This window comes from Dendropsophus ebraccatus, chromosome 9 (genome assembly GCF_027789765.1).
Source record: "Dendropsophus ebraccatus isolate aDenEbr1 chromosome 9, aDenEbr1.pat, whole genome shotgun sequence".
Taxonomy (NCBI): Eukaryota; Metazoa; Chordata; class Amphibia; order Anura; family Hylidae; genus Dendropsophus; species Dendropsophus ebraccatus.
Genome location: NC_091462.1, coordinates 117,562,925 through 117,580,728, shown reverse-complemented (window position 1 = coordinate 117,580,728; position 17,804 = coordinate 117,562,925). Strand labels below are relative to the sequence as shown.

The following is a 17,804-nucleotide window of genomic DNA, read 5'->3' as shown; positions in this document are numbered from 1 at the left end:
GCTCCATCATACGTATTGTGTGTGAACATAGACTTAAAGTGTCACTGTCATTTAATTTTTTATTTTTTTTTCCAGAAATCAATAGTACAGGCGATTTTAAGAAACTTTGTAATTGGGTTTATTAGATGAAAAAATGCATTTTTTCATGAAAAAGCAGTTTGAAGCTCTCCCCCTGTCTTCACGATTGTCTATTAAGAGGGGAGGGGTGGAGAGAGATGAGGCACCAAAACAGGACAACAAAGAGTTAATTTACAGCTACATCACCAGGCTCTCTCCTCTGACAGTCAGCACTGACCTCTCTGACCTCTGAATAGCAGCTTTCACACAGTTCCTGCTGTGTAATCCTTTGTTTTTTCCTCTCTGCTGCCGACTAATCTCCCTCCTCCCCCTCCCCTCTCCATAGGTTACACAGGGCCCGACTAATGTAAAAGAGTGGAGATGTTCTGATAATGAGCAGTGAATGAGAGAGAGGAGGGGGGGAGGGGGGACCTGGGAAAGGCTTTTTGAATGCAGATACTGGCAGATTTGCCTAATAAACCCAATTACATCGTCTGGACTATTGATTTTTGCAAAATAAAAATGAACCGACAGTGACAGTTTAAAGGGACAGTGTCACCTCCATTTTCTGTTACTGATTAGAGTAAAATATTAAAACTTGTTCTTTTATTCTAATCTGTTTCTATTTTCTGACTATTTTCTGACTCTGTATTTTTTTATATCACTTTTTGTACATTGTTATGGTGGCGGCCATCTCCACCAAGCTCTTTTAACAGCATTTAGTGACATGCTTTACAGCAGCACTGGAGGATATAGATAAATCACAGCCTCTCGCTGGTGGATATAGATAAATCACAGCCTATCACTGGTGGATATAGATAAATCACAGCCTCTCACTGGTGGCTATAGATAAATCACAGCTTCTCACTGGTGGATATAGATAAATCCCAGCCTATCACTGGTGGATATGGATAAATCACAGCTTCTCACTGGTGGATATAGATAAATCCCAGCCTATCACTGGTGGATATGGATAAATCACAGCTTCTCACTGGTGGATATAGATAAATCCCAGCCTATCACTGGTGGATATGGATAAATCACAGCTTCTCACTGGTGGATATAGATAAATCACAGCTTCTCACTGGTGGATATAGATAAATCACAGCCTATCACTGGTGGATATAGATAAATCACAGCCTCTCAGTGGTGGATATAGATAAATCACAGCCTATCACTGGTGGATATAGATAAATCCCAGCCTATCACTGGTGGATATAGATAAATCACAGCCTATCACTGGTGGATATAGATAAATCACAGCCTATCACTGGTGGATATGGATAAATCACAGCCTATCACTGGTGGATATAGATAAATCACAGCCTATCACTGGTGGATATAGATAAATCACAGCCTATCACTGGTGGATATAGATAAATCACAGCTTCTTACTGGTGGATATAGATAAATCACAGCCTATCACTGGTGGATATAGATAAATCACAGCCTATCACTGGTGGATATAGATAAATCACAGCTTCTTACTGGTGGATATGGATAAATCACAGCCTCTCAGTGGTGGATATAGATAAATCACAGCTTCTCACTGGTGGATATGGATAAATCACAGCCTCTCAGTGGTGGATATAGATAAATCACAGCTTCTCACTGGTGGATATAGATAAATCACAGCCTATCACTGGTGGATATAGATAAATCACAGCCTATCACTGGTGGATATAGATAAATCACAGCTTCTTACTGGTGGATATGGATAAATCACAGCCTCTCAGTGGTGGATATAGATAAATCACAGCTTCTCACTGGTGGATATGGATAAATCACAGCCTCTCAGTGGTGGATATAGATAAATCACAGCCTCTCACTGGCGGATATAGATAAATCACAGCTTCTCACTGGTGGATATGGATAAATCACAGCCTCTCAGTGGTGGATATAGATAAATCACAGCTTCTCACTGGTGGATATAGATAAATCACAGCCTCTCACTGGTGGATATAGATAAATCACAGCTTCTTACTGGTGGATATAGATAAATCACAGCCTCTCAGTGGTGGATATAGATAAATCACAGTGTCATGTATTTACCTGGTTGCTCTGCAGCGCTGCGGCAGGCTTACATTCCCATACACGCCCAGCCGGCTGATGCTGCAGATAAGCAGCCTATCAGCAGTTGGGGGCAGGAGCGAAGCTATGCAGGAGGACAGAGCCAATCACGAGCTGCCAGGCGCTCCATGCAAATCAGGGGCGGTGGATTTAAACGAGCAGCTGCTGCTCCATAGCTGCCAGTGACAGTTTTGCCTTGCCACACTACACCAACATCACTCTGTGTTCTGACCTCTGCATTTGTTACCTGACTTTAGCTTGTTATCTGATTTTGTACCTCGCTCCTGACAGTGTTTCTGACCTTGGCCTGTTTCATCGGTATTCTTTTTGTATTGTGATTTTGTACTGTTTTGCTATCTTGGATTTGACCTCTGGCTTGTTCTCTGACTGATTTTGGTTCTGATTTGTGGTTTATACATACCTGGCTGGTTTTACTTGGACTGCTGACTTTTCTCGACTGGCCCTGCACTTAGCAGCGTAGGGACTGCCGTCCAGTTGGGGTCTGTCACCTAGGGCAGTATGTCCAATCCGCCAGTGGGAAGCTTTGATTTATCTATATCCTCCAGTGAGAGGCTGTGATTTATCTATATCCGCCAGTGAGAAGCTGTGATTTCTCTATATCTGCCAGTGAGAGGCTGTGATTTCTCTATATCTGCCAGTGAGAAGCTGCGATTTCTCTATATCCACCAGTGAGAGGCTGTGATTTATCTATATCCGCCAGTGAGAAGCTGTGATTTATCTATATCCGCCAGTGATAGGCTGTGATTTATCTATATCCGCCAGTGATAGGCTGTGATTTCTCTATATCCTTCAGTGATAGGCTGTGATTTATCTATATCCACCAGCGAGAGGCTGTGATTTCTCTATATCCACCAGTAAGAGGCTGTGATTTCTCTATATCCGCCAGTGATAGGCTGTGATTTCTCTATATCCGCCAGTGATAGGCTGTGATTTCTCTATATCCGCCAGTGATAGGCTGTGATTTATCTATATCCGCCAGTGAGAAGCTGCGATTTCTCTATATCCACCACCATGAGGCTGTGATTTCTCTATATCCTTCAGTAATAGGCTGTGATTTATCTATATCCACCAGTGAGAAACTGCACCTTTATTGGAAGAAAGACTGATGATTGTACTGCGCCTTTATGATGGTTTCTACAGTAAACGTTTTACTGGCCAAGTTACTTGCTGGACTCTGTATTTGAACATCCAGTGGTGGCACATACCCCTCCCGGCCACCGTGACCAGTGCCGCAACGGTACAGACCACCTGCCCAGCTAACACTCCTGGCAGCCCCCGGGTCAACACAGCCATATCCTCCTATGACATGTTCCGCTCTCCATCAGGTGACGTCATGTCTTCTCCTTCATCCTGAACAAGTAGTTGGGTGATGGCGGCTTCTATAGGTGACTGTATTCTGTATCCCAGGTGTATAAACTGTACAGAACTATAGTGTAATATAAACCCTCTATAATATACAGCAGGTGGAGGTGATGGAAGATCCCGGGGGGCGTCTGAGGAACAGGAGAAAACCGGAACAACACAAGGAATGATAGGAAGAGTCTGGGAGACATTCAACAGCAACATCCAGGGTGAGATCTCCTCCTATACCTGTAACTAATAAGAGATTAACAGCTCAGGATACTATATATATATATATATATATATAATAAAAATGAAAGTCTGTCTGTCTGTCCCGTATAGACTTTCAAACGCCTGAACCATTTGACCCCAAATTTGGCACACAGATACATTGGGAAGGTTTTAGAGAAGTTCCCGTCCCTGCCAGATGTAAAGGAGGGGAGGGGGAGGGGGAAGAGCGGCGCCCCATACACAGTAGTGGATTATAATAGGGGCGTTTCGGGCGGCAGCCTGGGGCCCTGAGCTCCTGGGGGGCCCATGACCACCCAAAAAGACTTATACTTTCAGTGGTGTACTGTCTCCTGACTACACTTCCGCCATGATTTGCAAAAAAATCAGTTTTTTATGGCAATTTTGCACAAATCAGGACATCATGACATTATCTATCCTGTACTATGAACACCAGGCTAGTGCTGCCATAGTTACAGTGGGGTGGGGGGGCCCAGGCCTGGTGAACAGCCCGGGGCCTATGGTAGAGTTAATCCGCCCCTGCCCATAGAGATGAATTGGAAAATCTCCACAATGCACACAGGTGACATAATTAGCTGCAGCTGCCCAGAGAAAACGGCAGTTGGAGCCTTAGCAACCAATAGGATTACAGCTTAATTTTCACAGGGAGCAATGGTTGCTAGGGAAGCTGCCTCACAACATCCACAGTAATAACTGGTAGACCCCCTACTCCATCTATACAGTACATGTATATACAGGACCCCCTACTCCATCTATACAGTACATGTATACAGGACCCCCTACTCAATCTATACAGGACCCCCTACTCAATCTATACAGTACATGTATACAGGACCCCCTACTGCATCTATACAGGACATGTATACAGGACCCCCTACTCCATCTATACAGTACATGTATATACAGGGCACTACAGGTATACAGGGCCCTCTACTCCATATATACGGTACATGTATACAGGGCCCCCTACTCCATATATACAGTACATGTATACAGGACCCCCTACTCCATCTATACAGTACATGTATATACAGTGCACTACAGGACCCCCTACTCCATCTATACAGTACATGTATACAGGGCCCCTTACTCCATCTATATAGTATATGTATACAGGACCCCCTACTCCATCTATACAGTACATGTATACAGGGCCCCCTACTCCATCTATACAGGACCCCCTACTCCATCTATACAGTACATGTATACAGGGCCCCCTACTCCATCTATACAGGACCCCCTACTCCATCTATACAGTACATGTATACAGGACCCCCTACTCCATCTATACAGTACATGTATACAGGGCCCCTTACTCCATCTATACAGTAAATGTATATACAGGACCCCCTACTCAATCTATACAGTACATGTATATACAGGGCCCCTTACTCCATCTATACAGTACATGTATATACAGGACCCCCTACTCCATCTATACAGAACATGTATACAGGACCCCCTACTCCATCTATACAGAACATGTATACAGGACCCCCTACTCCATCTATACAGTACATGTATATACAGGACCCCCTACTCTATCTATACAGTACATGTATATACAGGACCCCCTACTCTATCTATACAGTACATGTATATACAGGACCCCCTACTCCATCTATACAGAACATGTATACAGGACCCCCTACTCCATCTATACAGAACATGTATACAGGACCCCCTACTCCATCTATACAGAACATGTATACAGGACCCCCTACTCCATCTATACAGTACATGTATATACAGGACCCCCTACTCCATCTATACAGAACATGTATACAGGACCCCCTACTTCATCTATACAGTACATGTATACAGGACAGTATTACCAGCTGCTGCTGCCCTAAGCACTAAACCTGAGGACGCCCCATCCTCACTCACCAATTAGCATCAGGATTGGTAGGTAATAGCTCCAGACATCACATTTAACACCGCCACACCAGGCCTGACCAATACCACCTTAGGCTGGGTTCACACTACATATATTTCAGTCAGTATTGCAACCAAAACCAGGAGTGGATTAAAAACACAGAAAGGCTCTGTTCACACAATGATGAAACTGAGTGGATGGCCGCCATATAACAGTAAATAACGGCCATTATTTCAATATAACAGCCGTTGTTCTAAAATAACAGCAAATATTTGCCATTATATGGCGGCCATCCACTCCATTTCACCATTGTGTGGACAGATCCTTTCTCTGTTTTTAATCCACTCCTGGTTTTGGTTGCAATACTGACTGAAATATACGTAGTGTGAACCCAGCTTTACTGTGACTGGATAACACTGTCATACCAGACCTGACCAATACCGCCATACTGTGCTGGATAACACTGTCATACCAGACCTGACCAATACTGCCATACAGTGACTGGATAACACCGCCATACCATACCTGTTCAATACCGTCATACTGTGACTGGATAACAATGTCATACCAGACCTGACCAATACCGCCATACTGTGACTGGATAACACCGCCATACCAGACCTGACCAATACCGCCATACCCCACTCGAAAAGACACCAGATTTTCTGGCAAGTCTGAACGGGAGGGTACTGCCCCTCTGCAAGCTGCTACCCTACGCACCTGACCATGGGTGCCTAATGGTAAATACGACCCTGCAGGTATACAGGACACTACAGGTATACAGGACCCCAAAACTATACACTACAGGTGCACGGGACCTCCACCAACTATATACTACAGGTATACAGGACCCCAAACTTTACACTACAGGTATACAGGACCCCCAAACTATACACTACAGGTATACAGGACCTCCACCAACTATATACTTCAGGTATACAGTACCTCCACCAACTATATACTACAGGTATATAGGACCCCAAACTATACACTACAGGTATACAGGACCCGAAAACTATACACTACAGGTATACTGGAACTCCACCAACTATAAACTACAGGTATATAGGACCCAAAACTATACACTACAGGTATACAGGACCTCAAAACTATACACTACAGGTGTACAGGACCTCCACCAACTCTATACTACAGTTATACAGGACCCTCAAACTATGCACTACAGGTATACAGGACCCCCACCAACTCTATACTACAGTTATACAGGACCCTCAAACTATGCACTACAGGAATACAGGACCCCTGAACTATATACTACAAGTATACACGACCTCGACCAACTATACATTACAGGTATACAGCACCAACTATATACTACAGGTATACAGGACCCCCGAACTATATAGTACGGGTATACAGGACCTTCACCAACTGTACACTTGATAAGGCCAGCGATGTGATTTTACCTACCTGCACCGTACCTATATGACTACACATATATATATTGCCCTCTTAAGAGACTGGAGATGATCAGAGGGTGACAGAGAGATGTTCTGGATGAAGAAGAGGAATGCTGGAAGCACGTCACTGAGATTAACTCCTGGAAAGTTATCATTTGTAGACACAATCCCCAAGGACCCAGAGACTCCTATCTATAAACAATTTATGGAAAACAACTACATTGTGCTCTTAGATTCATGAAAAAGTATCATTGCAGAGAATGTATTGTTTTAACCTTTTTGAATAATAATAATGAATACTAATATAGATGCAATTGCGCATGACTGAATATCTAAATCACTAGCACCGCCTCATCTATGTCTTATTAGCATTTGTTACCACCCTATATTTTATCTGTCTATAAAATGTGATGACCATAATAAACTTGGGCCATTTTCTCCAGGCTTATAATCATGATACATTGTCTTATCTGTGTCCATGACGTATAAGTAACGAGCTGGTAATACTGCAGGATTCCAACTCTAGATATAATTTAAAAACCATCCTTTACCTGGGTTTTCGGCTTCTCTCCATAGAGAGAGGTCAACATCTAAATTTAGTCTTAACATTTTGGCGTCCGAACCGGGACTCAGCCGCTTGCAACCAGAACGCAGACAGACGGGATGTGGTGATTTATCCGTCATCGGACGCGCAGATATAACTGGCCAGGTAAGAAAGACTTTCCTTTCTTACGTACTATCTGCGCCTCAGGGGAACGGATCTAATGAGATTCCCGTCACTTGCGTTCTCTATATGTTTGTAATGCTGAGTCTATTTGTTAGACAAAGAACTCTGTAACCCAGGATAGGACAAGGTTAAAGTGCTGCATTGCCGTCGCAAACTGTGGTGTGATTGAGATAAGCTGTTGCTGTATTCATGCTGAATTAAGGAAAGGGATTGCCGAACATGATCACTTCTGCGTCCTTACGGGGAGGCTGTGATTAATGCTTAACCCTTGTAATACAGCATAATATCGAGAGCAGCTGCAAGGTCACGGACAGTAGGCGCATAGACTCTCTGTATGAATGGGTTCCGGAAGTGAAAACAATCTGTTCGGTGACCAGTGGAAATAGTACTTGTATTAATTCCACTCCTTGCTTGTGCCCTGTCGATTCGGTACAAGATGTAGGCGCCATGGATCAATAGACCTGTGGATTATTCTCGCCGCTTAGGAGGATGGCAAAGAGGGAAGGCATCCCGCCGCAAGCAGGAGCCTACTATAAGACCTAGATAGGTCTGGACAATCCCCAATAAGCTACCTAGGGCTGGGTGCGAGAATGGGACAGATGTTCACTAAAAAAAAACAGGAACTCATCATCTTTATGGGAGGGCTATGGGAAATTGAATAGCTAAGAGATAGTTAGCGACGGGCATGAGAAGATGCAGTGCAAGATCTAGAACAGATCTTTAGGAGGTTTGATATGAAGGCAGATACATGCCTTAGCCCCACCAACCTCTGGCTCTCTGACCAACACCTGGGAAACTCCTCACACTCCTGTGCACACTTATTTTTGCCTTGTGGGTAGGTAACCAGACCTACATATAACATGCAGGGCAAATGGGTCCTTGGAATTTCCAGGAACCTTAGGGTCAATGTAAGTACTATCCCTAAGGGGGAATCAAGGATTAGAGTTCTAAGAGGGGAAGGTGTGGAGTAGATAGATGAGAGCCAGAGGGTCAGACAGAAGGAAAACATTTAGGATAATGGGTGGGAAGCACAGGTCCTGCTGGGTGGACATGTGCCGGTTACCAGCAATATCTAGATAAGACAGAATATTGTAGTGTGTGTGGCAGACCCAAGCCACATCATTATGTTACACCATTGTACCCAGTTTATATCTGTATACAAACCCCAGATCCTGCAAAAAGCCAACCTATCTCCAATGGTGGCGTATAGACCCTTTGTTCTGCAGGAATCTTCCCCTTGGTCAGCTGTTGAAGTAGTTACTTTGATTTAAAGTGCCCCTGACCTGATTGTAAGACCAATGCCTTTGTGGAGGTGGGCAGCCTAACCTCAAATAGTGTATAATGCCATATAAGTGGAGATGGACGAGGAGAACAGTCCAGCTCATTGCTAGATACAGTGCTGAGAGAGCTGAAAAGAGGTTAATTAATGCTGCGTAGTGAAGCAGCATACAAAGTTTTTTGTGTGTGTTATTTGTTATGTTTTGTACAAGGCCATTAAACCAGCTCTGAGGGCTGCAGATCACATGCAAGCAGCATTAGAGAAAAAAAAAAAAAAAAAAAAAAGAATCAGAGCTGTTAGTGTAATGTAATGTACGCTCCTACATTATATACTATATTTCAGCCAGTCTTACTAAGCTGGTGTTCCCCTTTAGAAGTAGTATGTGACTTGTTACAAAATGTTGATCATTTTCTGTTGTCTCAACCGTGGAACATTTGCTTATTTAGGTACGCCACTTTTCTGTAATCAGCCCTTAAAGATGGTGACGGAGAGCCAACCACTCCCACATATCATCCACGTCTGTATTATAATTGTGACGTCTCAAAATCACGCCCTAAGCCAACACCCCTATATCCGGTTATCTAGTCCGGTGGCCATTTTAACTCCTGGCATTTCTGTCCTCCGCCCATACTGCTTAGTGTCACTGAGGGGGCGGGCACAGGACTCTCCGATAGAGTCTAACAACTGTTTTGCACATTTATTAAGAAATGTTATTACCTGATGGTGAAGAAAGTTAGACAAAGGTTTGTTGAAAGGAAAAGCAATGAGACTGTTTGAAGAAGTCCGGTTTAGTAGACCTGTTAGTGTATAAGATTGTTATACGGAAGTGTCAGTAGGAGTCAGAGAGAAAAAGTACGTTTTATTAGGAATGTCAAGAGAAAAGTGATAATTGGTAAAGATCAAACGCAGAATTTTGTGCACTTATTAAGAACCCAATGGTATAAGGAGCCTGTAGTAACTTATTACTGTAACTTACACATTTTTAATTTTAAAAAAAGTATTTTGTAGGTATATATATGTATCCCAATATATATTGTAAGCAGATTTTCTTTAAGTGTGTGTCCCCAACGTATGATATTTCAAAGAAGAAGTAGTTTACTACAGTAAAATATATATATTTCTAAGGAGTAGTAACTTACTACTGTAATATATATTTCTATGTAACTTTATTTAACAAGTCTATATATATATGTGTATATATGTGTACACATCTATCCTAATAAGTTCTATGCAAATTGTTTTTTTTTCCTACTAAGTTATAAGTACGTGTGCCACTGTCCAAGGTTACAGTCTGGTGTATAAGAGCACAGCGCTGATATCTTCTGTAACTTCAAGGATGTTAGAAAAAAAAAAAAAAAAAAAAAAAAAAACTTCCAAGAAGTTTTAACTCTTGTATCTATGATTTTACTGCTCACTGCTCAAGGTTAGAAGTGAGGCACAGAGCGTTCTGTTTACTGATAAGAGCAGCGTATTGAAGGAATATTCATTTCAGTGGATTCATTTAATTTTTTTTAATGTTTTTATTTTTAGGGTTAACAGTTTTGTGATGATTATAGCAAACTTAGCTCATGAATATATATGTATTTTTATCCCTAGTAAAAACCAAACCCATATCCATGGCTCCAGTCTGCACTCCTTATGCCCCCAATATATATTTTGTGTTAAGTGCATTGAATCCAGCATCTCTGTTGCCTCTTGATGTAGATTCAAATGGGGGAGGGGATAGAGGTGAATGGAAATGGGAGCAGCCCATTTTGATGGAGTAGCCAATTTTGATGTTTTAATTTTTTTTTAAACACCGTACAAATTTTTTATTTTTGAATAAGGATGTTTTTATTACTTATTGTGTTTGATATTTTAAATTGTGAAAGATGAAAATGTAATTGAAAGCCCAAATATTAATGAAAGTTTAAAAGTTTTTTATTGTAGATTATCTCAGACTTTTCAAAGATGGATGACACAAGACGCAAGGATATATGGTGACCGCCATGCAGTGTGACGTTCCACTGCAGAAACCGCTCCTGCCATAAGCTGGAGGTGAGGACAATCACTGAGACATGTAAGGTGGTTGGAGGTGACTGTGCAGATGTCTATATGAAGCCCACCATTATGAGTTACTTGGCAAATTAGAGATTTGTTTGGTCCCTGGGCTTACCAAAAACACTTGTAAAAAAAAAAAAAAACTGTTCAAAGAAGAAGAAAAGCTGCCATAGAGCGGCTGACGCAACGTTCACACAGACAAACCCTGAAGCCTAAAGGGTGATGGATGATGGATGAAGCTGGTGATGCTGTGGTTTCTGTGCTCTTCCCAAGGTAACAGCGTACAAAGCGTACAAGGGAACGGGGAGATGTTTCCAGTCCCTTCCTAAGGTAACCGTACATAGTGTACAGGTGGAGGGGAGATGTGGATCTGTTTGTTTTTAAGTCTTTTCCAGAGACAATCAGCAACAAGCTGTGAGACCAGCGGATGGAGAGGAGGTACAGGGTAAAGATGGCATCCAATAACTATTTGCCGACAGCCTTGTATCCCACTGTAAGTTATCTGACAAAACCAGCAGAAGGAAGCCATGTGCAATGTGATGTAGTATCCTCACATTGGGCGGCCCAGGGGACAACAAATATAGCAGAGAGGGTTGTGTACGGCTGTATTATCTACACCTGTCATAACCTACTGTAAGTAACACCGTAAAGTGCCTGTCTGCATAGTCTGTCATCTTCCTGCCTGTTTCAGGGAATGTAAGTGGACGTCATCCACCTGCCACAGGTGGCCTATACAGGTATGTCCTTGTCTGTATTGGTGTCTTCTTTACAGGTCAGCCAAAGCTATGGGAGACGACAAAGCCAATGTCTGAGGTGATACTAGTGGCCTTAAAAGAAGCGATATAACTGAGGCCAAGAATCCAAGTGTCTGTAAAGAGGCCTGTCAGTCAAAAGATGGGTTTAAGGATAAAGGATCCATACCAATGCTACTATTACAAAAAGGATCATATGATATATTATTCTCATAAAAAGGCTTTGAAACCTTAGGTGATGTATCGTTTACACTTTGCTTTTATTTCTATGGTGGTTATTTTATGTGTAATATGTGATGATCTCAGTGAAACAAGAGACAATTCAGTAGGATCCAAATATTATATCAGTAATAAGCGCCGAGTTACTTCATATTATTGGTCTATGTATTATACTATATGATTATTTACAGGAAGAGATGTGACCAGTCATTAGTCCTGTGTGATCTAATCATAAAGATGTTTTCTAGGTACAAAATGAAGTAAAAAGACTAAAAAGAAGTGGAAATTTTGAGAATCTCTTACTGACGAGTGTGAATTCACTATCTGGTTATTATAAGTGAATCTAGTGGTTACATAGTGGGTCACATTGTGGAGATTTTATTGCATTTACCTGTTATGCTGTTTTTGGTTTATGTGTCAATCAACTTTTTATTTTTGCTTTTGCCATGAGATAAGATTTGCTGACATCTAAACTTTCCCTTTTCAGAAACTTTTTAAAGTTAGTTGTTGTGACTTTCCAATACCCACATGATGCTGAAGTGGTAGAGTCCTTGTGATAGAGTCAGGTCTGTTATATACAGTGATAAGACAATAAGGTTTGGTTATTTTGATAAAATCCAGAGAGGTATTTGTCATATATATATATATATGTTATTTTGGGTATTGATAATAAGCTTTTATTTGTTTTGTTGTAACTAAGCTGTATATTGGCGTATACTGTACAGACTCATCCATTGTTTAGTATTTTCTTTCGGTTATTGCAGATCTTCCTACCTCATCTGCTGTAAGTTTGTTCCGCCATCTATAACTTTCAATAAAATGTATGGTACTATTTTTGTCTATCCTATGGTGATGCCCATAAACTAATAGGAGTCCTTCAGGGTCTCATCCAAGTGGTCTTATGCATAATACTGATCTGTTTGCCAGTAAAAGTGTTTATGTGTATTTTCTTTCGCATAAAACCTCGAAAGAGGAGAAGATCAATTCTTAGATAAAGAGTAACTAACTGTGTTTTCCCTTCCTTTTCCGGTTCTCTTGAATCTGTGTCGCCTGGACATTTCTGGAGGTTGGATGCTGGACAAGTACTTGGAGGATGGGTTCACCCTATGGAGAAGATGTGACCCCTGAGCAACCCGCGGCTCAGACAGTATCTTTGGAACCTCTGGCTATGTACCAACCACAGTGATTCCAGTCCAAGGCTTCACGGATGTCAAATGGGGGAATGATAAGGCCAGCGATGTGATTTTACCTACCTGCACCGTACCTATATGACTACACATATATATATTGCCCTCTTAAGAGACTGGAGATGATCAGAGGGTGACAGAGAGATGTTCTGGATGAAGAAGAGGAATGCTGGAAGCACGTCACTGAGATTAACTCCTGGAAAGTTATCATTTGTAGACACAATCCCCAAGGACCCAGAGACTCCTATCTATAAACAATTTATGGAAAACAACTACATTGTGCTCTTAGATTCATGAAAAAGTATCATTGCAGAGAATGTATTGTTTTAACCTTTTTGAATAATAATAATGAATACTAATATAGATGCAATTGCGCATGACTGAATATCTAAATCACTAGCACCGCCTCATCTATGTCTTATTAGCATTTGTTACCACCCTATATTTTATCTGTCTATAAAATGTGATGACCATAATAAAACTTGGGCCATTTTCTCCAGGCTTATAATCATGATACATTGTCTTATCTGTGTCCATGACGTATAAGTAACGAGCTGGTAATACTGCAGGATTCCAACTCTAGATATAATTTAAAAACCATCCTTTACCTGGGTTTTCGGCTTCTCTCCATAGAGAGAGGTCAACATCTAAATTTAGTCTTAACACACTGCAGGTATACAGGACCTCCCTCAACTATACACTACAGGTATACAGCCCCCCCAACTACACACTACAGGTATACAGGACCCCCCAACTATAAACTATAGGTATACTGCCACCCCAACTGTGCACTACAGATATGCGAGACCCCTAAAAACTATACATTGTGGGTATACAGAACTCCTCCAACTATGCACTACAGGTATACACTAATTCCACTGATTAACTCAGAACAAACAATACTTTTAGCTTGGCCTCCTGGGCACCTTAGAACAAATCTAATGAACACACTGACACTTTATACCCGGGCAGCGCCGGGTACATTTTCTAATATATACCGTACACTTCTATACACCAAGCCTGGAGTATATATATAAACACTGTACACCTGTATATGTGGCAAATGCACTTTAGGTACTGGTGCTTGTCAGCTCAGCCAGATGTGTTAGTTGTAGTGACACCAGTGACACAGGTGTGATGTTGGTGTGGTACCCCACCATGGGTGTTATTTGTCTTTACATCCCTCGCAAAAGCCTGTACTTCAAAGTAGTAGTGGTAATGAAGTAGTACCAAGTTTTACCACTAGATGTGGCTAGTATGTATATCGTATGCTTAAACTGTCACTGTCGTTAATTTTTTTTTTTTTTTTGCAGAAATCAATAGTCCAGGCGATTTAAGAAACTTTGTAATTGGGTTTATTAGCCAAGTTTGCCATTATCTGCATGTAAAAAGCCTTTTCCCAGGTCCCCCCCCCCCTCTCCTTTCTGCTGTCTACTCCTCAGAATCAGAAAATCTTGACTATTTTTTTTCTTCAGTCAGATCAATCTGGTCTATGAAGAAGGGAGGGGGGAGGGGGAAGGAGTGATTAGCGGGCAGCTGAGAGCAGAGAACAAAGCATTTCTCAGCAGGGGAGCTATTCAGAGCCCTAATTAGTGGTCAGAGGTGGGGGCTGACTGTCACAGGAGAGAGCCTGTAATGTGAATGTAAATTAACTCTTTGTTGTCCTGTTTTTGCTGCCTTTACTTTCTCTCTCCATAGGAAAACCATGAAGACAGGGGGGAGAGCTTCAAACTGCTTTTTCATGATAAAAATTCATTTTTCGGCTAATAAACCCAATTACAAAGTTTCTTAAAATCGTCTGTACTATTGATTTCTGCAATAAAAATTTTAACGACAGTGACACTTTAACCCCTTGCCGCATATGGACGTACCGGCACGTCCAAATCTGCATACAGTTCCTGCAGATGGATGTGACGGTACATCCACGGGATGACAGGGGGCAGGAGCTGCACTCCTGTCATCCCCGGCGGGGCCCGGCTGTCAGTGATAGCCGGGCCCCGCTGCAACTGCCGAGATCCGCGCCGAGCCCGGATCCCGGCAGTTAACCCCTTAGTGACCGCCGATACGGCGGTCACTAATGGGTCGGCGCTGTACTGCATTTCATCTCCCCCCACCGTGAATCCACGGCGGGGGGAGATGAAATAAGTCAATCAGACCCCAGATCAGCCCCCCTAGTGGGCTGGTCACTAACCCTCTCCCTCCCCGCGGTGGCCATCAGATCCAAGATGGCCGCCGCAATCACTGTGAACAGACTTATGTCTGTTTACAGTGATCAGAAAATAAAAATGAATGAAACACCCATGCTCTCCGCCCGCGGAGGTAGCGGAAAGAATGGGGCAGTGATCGGAACAGGCGATCGGCGGTATATACTACCTGTTCACAGTGCAGGGATGCACTTTTTATCCCCTGTCACCATCAATGATTGGTGACAGGGGATAAAAAGTGTCAGGGTCCTTCCTCCAAGTCGCCCCCCACCCCCCCAGTAACCCCCCGTCCCCCAGTCACCCCCCTACTCCTTATACGTTACCTGATCCTGGAGCTCCTTCCTACTCGACGTCCTGGCTGGTTATGAAGTGCGCATGCGCTTCACAACCAGCCAGCTCTGAAAATTTAAAGTGACAGAGACCAATTTGGTCTCTGTCACTGAACTATGATTACTGTGATAGAAAATATCACAGTAATCATAGTAATACAGTGAAAATGAATATGTAAAGTACAAAAAGTGACAAACATACAAAAAAATAAAACACACTTTTTATTATAGCAATAATTGCAGTTTACTCCTAAATTACCCCTAACCCCCCCAGATTACCCGTAACTACCGCAGGTTGCCCGTAACCCCCCCAGGTTGTCCGTAATCACGTCAGATTGCACGTAACCCCCCAGATTACACGTAACCACCGCACGTTGCCCGTAACCACCACACGTTGCCCGTAACCACCGCACGTTGCCCGTAACCACCGCACGTTGCCCGTAACCACCACACGTTGCCCGTAACCACCGCACGTTGCCCGTGACTCCCTCCAGATTGTCCGTAATCACCCCAAATTACATGTACCCACCCCAGATTACCTATAAGCACTTCAGTTTATCTGTAACAAATCTAGATTGTCTGTAACCCCCCCCAGGTTGCCCTAACCACCGCAGGTTGCCGTAATCATGCCAGATTACATGTAACCCCCCCCCAGATTGCACGCAACCACCGCACCTTGCCTCTGACCACCGCACCTTGCCTCTGACCACCGCACCTTGCCACTGACCACCCCAAATTGCCAATGACCCCCTCCAGATTGCCCGTAACCACGCCAGATTACAGGTACCCACCTCAGATTACCTATGAGCATTTCAGTTTATCCGTAACCACCCCAGATTGCCCGTAACCACCCCAGATTGTCCGTAACCACCCCACGTTGCCCGTAACCACCTCATGTTTACCGTAACTACAGCAGGTTGCCTGTAACCACCCCAGATTGCCTGTAACCACCCTAGGTTGCCTGTAACCACAGCAGGTTGTCCGTATCCACCCCAGGTTGCCTGTAACCACCCCAGGTTGCCTGTAACCACCCCAGGTTGTCCGTATCCACCCCAGGTTGCCTGTAACCACCCCAGGTTGCCTGTAACCACCCCAGGTTGCCTGTAACCACCCCAGGTTGTCCGTATCCACCCCAGGTTGCCTGTAACCACCCCAGGTTGTCTGTAACCACAGCCGGTTGTCCGTATCCTTTTCAGGTTGCCTGTAACCACCCAAGGTTGTCCTTATCCACCCCAGGTTGCCTGTGACCACCCCAGGTTGCCTGTGACCACCCCAGGTTGCCTGTGACCACCCCAGGTTGTCTGTAACCACAGCAGGTTGTCCGTATCCACCCCACGTTGCCCGTAACCACCCCAGGTTGTCTGTAACCACAGCAGGTTGTCCGTAACCACCCCAGGTTGTCTGTAACCACAGCAGGTTGTCCGTATCCACCCCACGTTGCCCGTAACCACCCCAGGTTGCCTGTGACCACCCCATGTTGACTATATCCACCCCAGATTGTCTGTAACCACAGCAGGTTGTCTGTAACCACAGCAGGTTGTCCGTATGCACGCCACGTTGCCCGTAACCACCCCAGGTTGCCTGTGACCACCCCATGTTCACCGTAACCACCCCAGGTTCTCCGTATCCACCCCAGATTACCCGTAACCACCCCAGGTTGCCCGTAACCACCTCCAGATTACCCAAAACCACCCCAGACTGTCCGTAACCACCCCACATTACCTGTAATCTCATTTTCTTTATTGTATTTTAGTAACTGCGCTATTCTAATAACCATTACTAGCTGCGGTTTTGCTCCAGCAAATTGGCGCTCCTTCCCTTCTGAGCCCGGCTGTGTGCCCATACAGTGGTTTATGCCCACATATGGGGTACTGTTCTACTCAGGAGAACCTGCGTTACAGATTTCGGGGTACATTTTTTCTCCTGTTCCTTGTGAAATTTTGAAATTTCAAACTAAATGAACATATTATTGGAAAAATTCGAGTTTTTCATTTTTACTGGCCAGTTTTGAATACTTTCCTCCAATACCTGT

At 43.4% G+C, this 17,804-nt stretch overlaps 1 protein-coding gene across 3 annotated transcripts in view; it reads left to right on the top strand.

Moving 5' to 3' along the window:
* The window catches only part of LOC138801654 (uncharacterized), an 82,258-nt gene that overhangs the window by 45,753 nt on the left and 18,701 nt on the right, over window positions 1-17,804 (top strand). For 2 of the 3 annotated variants that reach the window (XM_069984697.1, XM_069984696.1), the window contains exon 9: window positions 3,609-3,719. In XM_069984697.1, the coding sequence (XP_069840798.1) occupies window positions 3,609-3,719 (111 nt within the window). Of the gene's footprint in view, window positions 1-3,608; window positions 3,720-10,970; window positions 13,754-17,804 lie in introns of those variants that run through there. The other variant, XM_069984698.1, reaches the window with a different exon arrangement.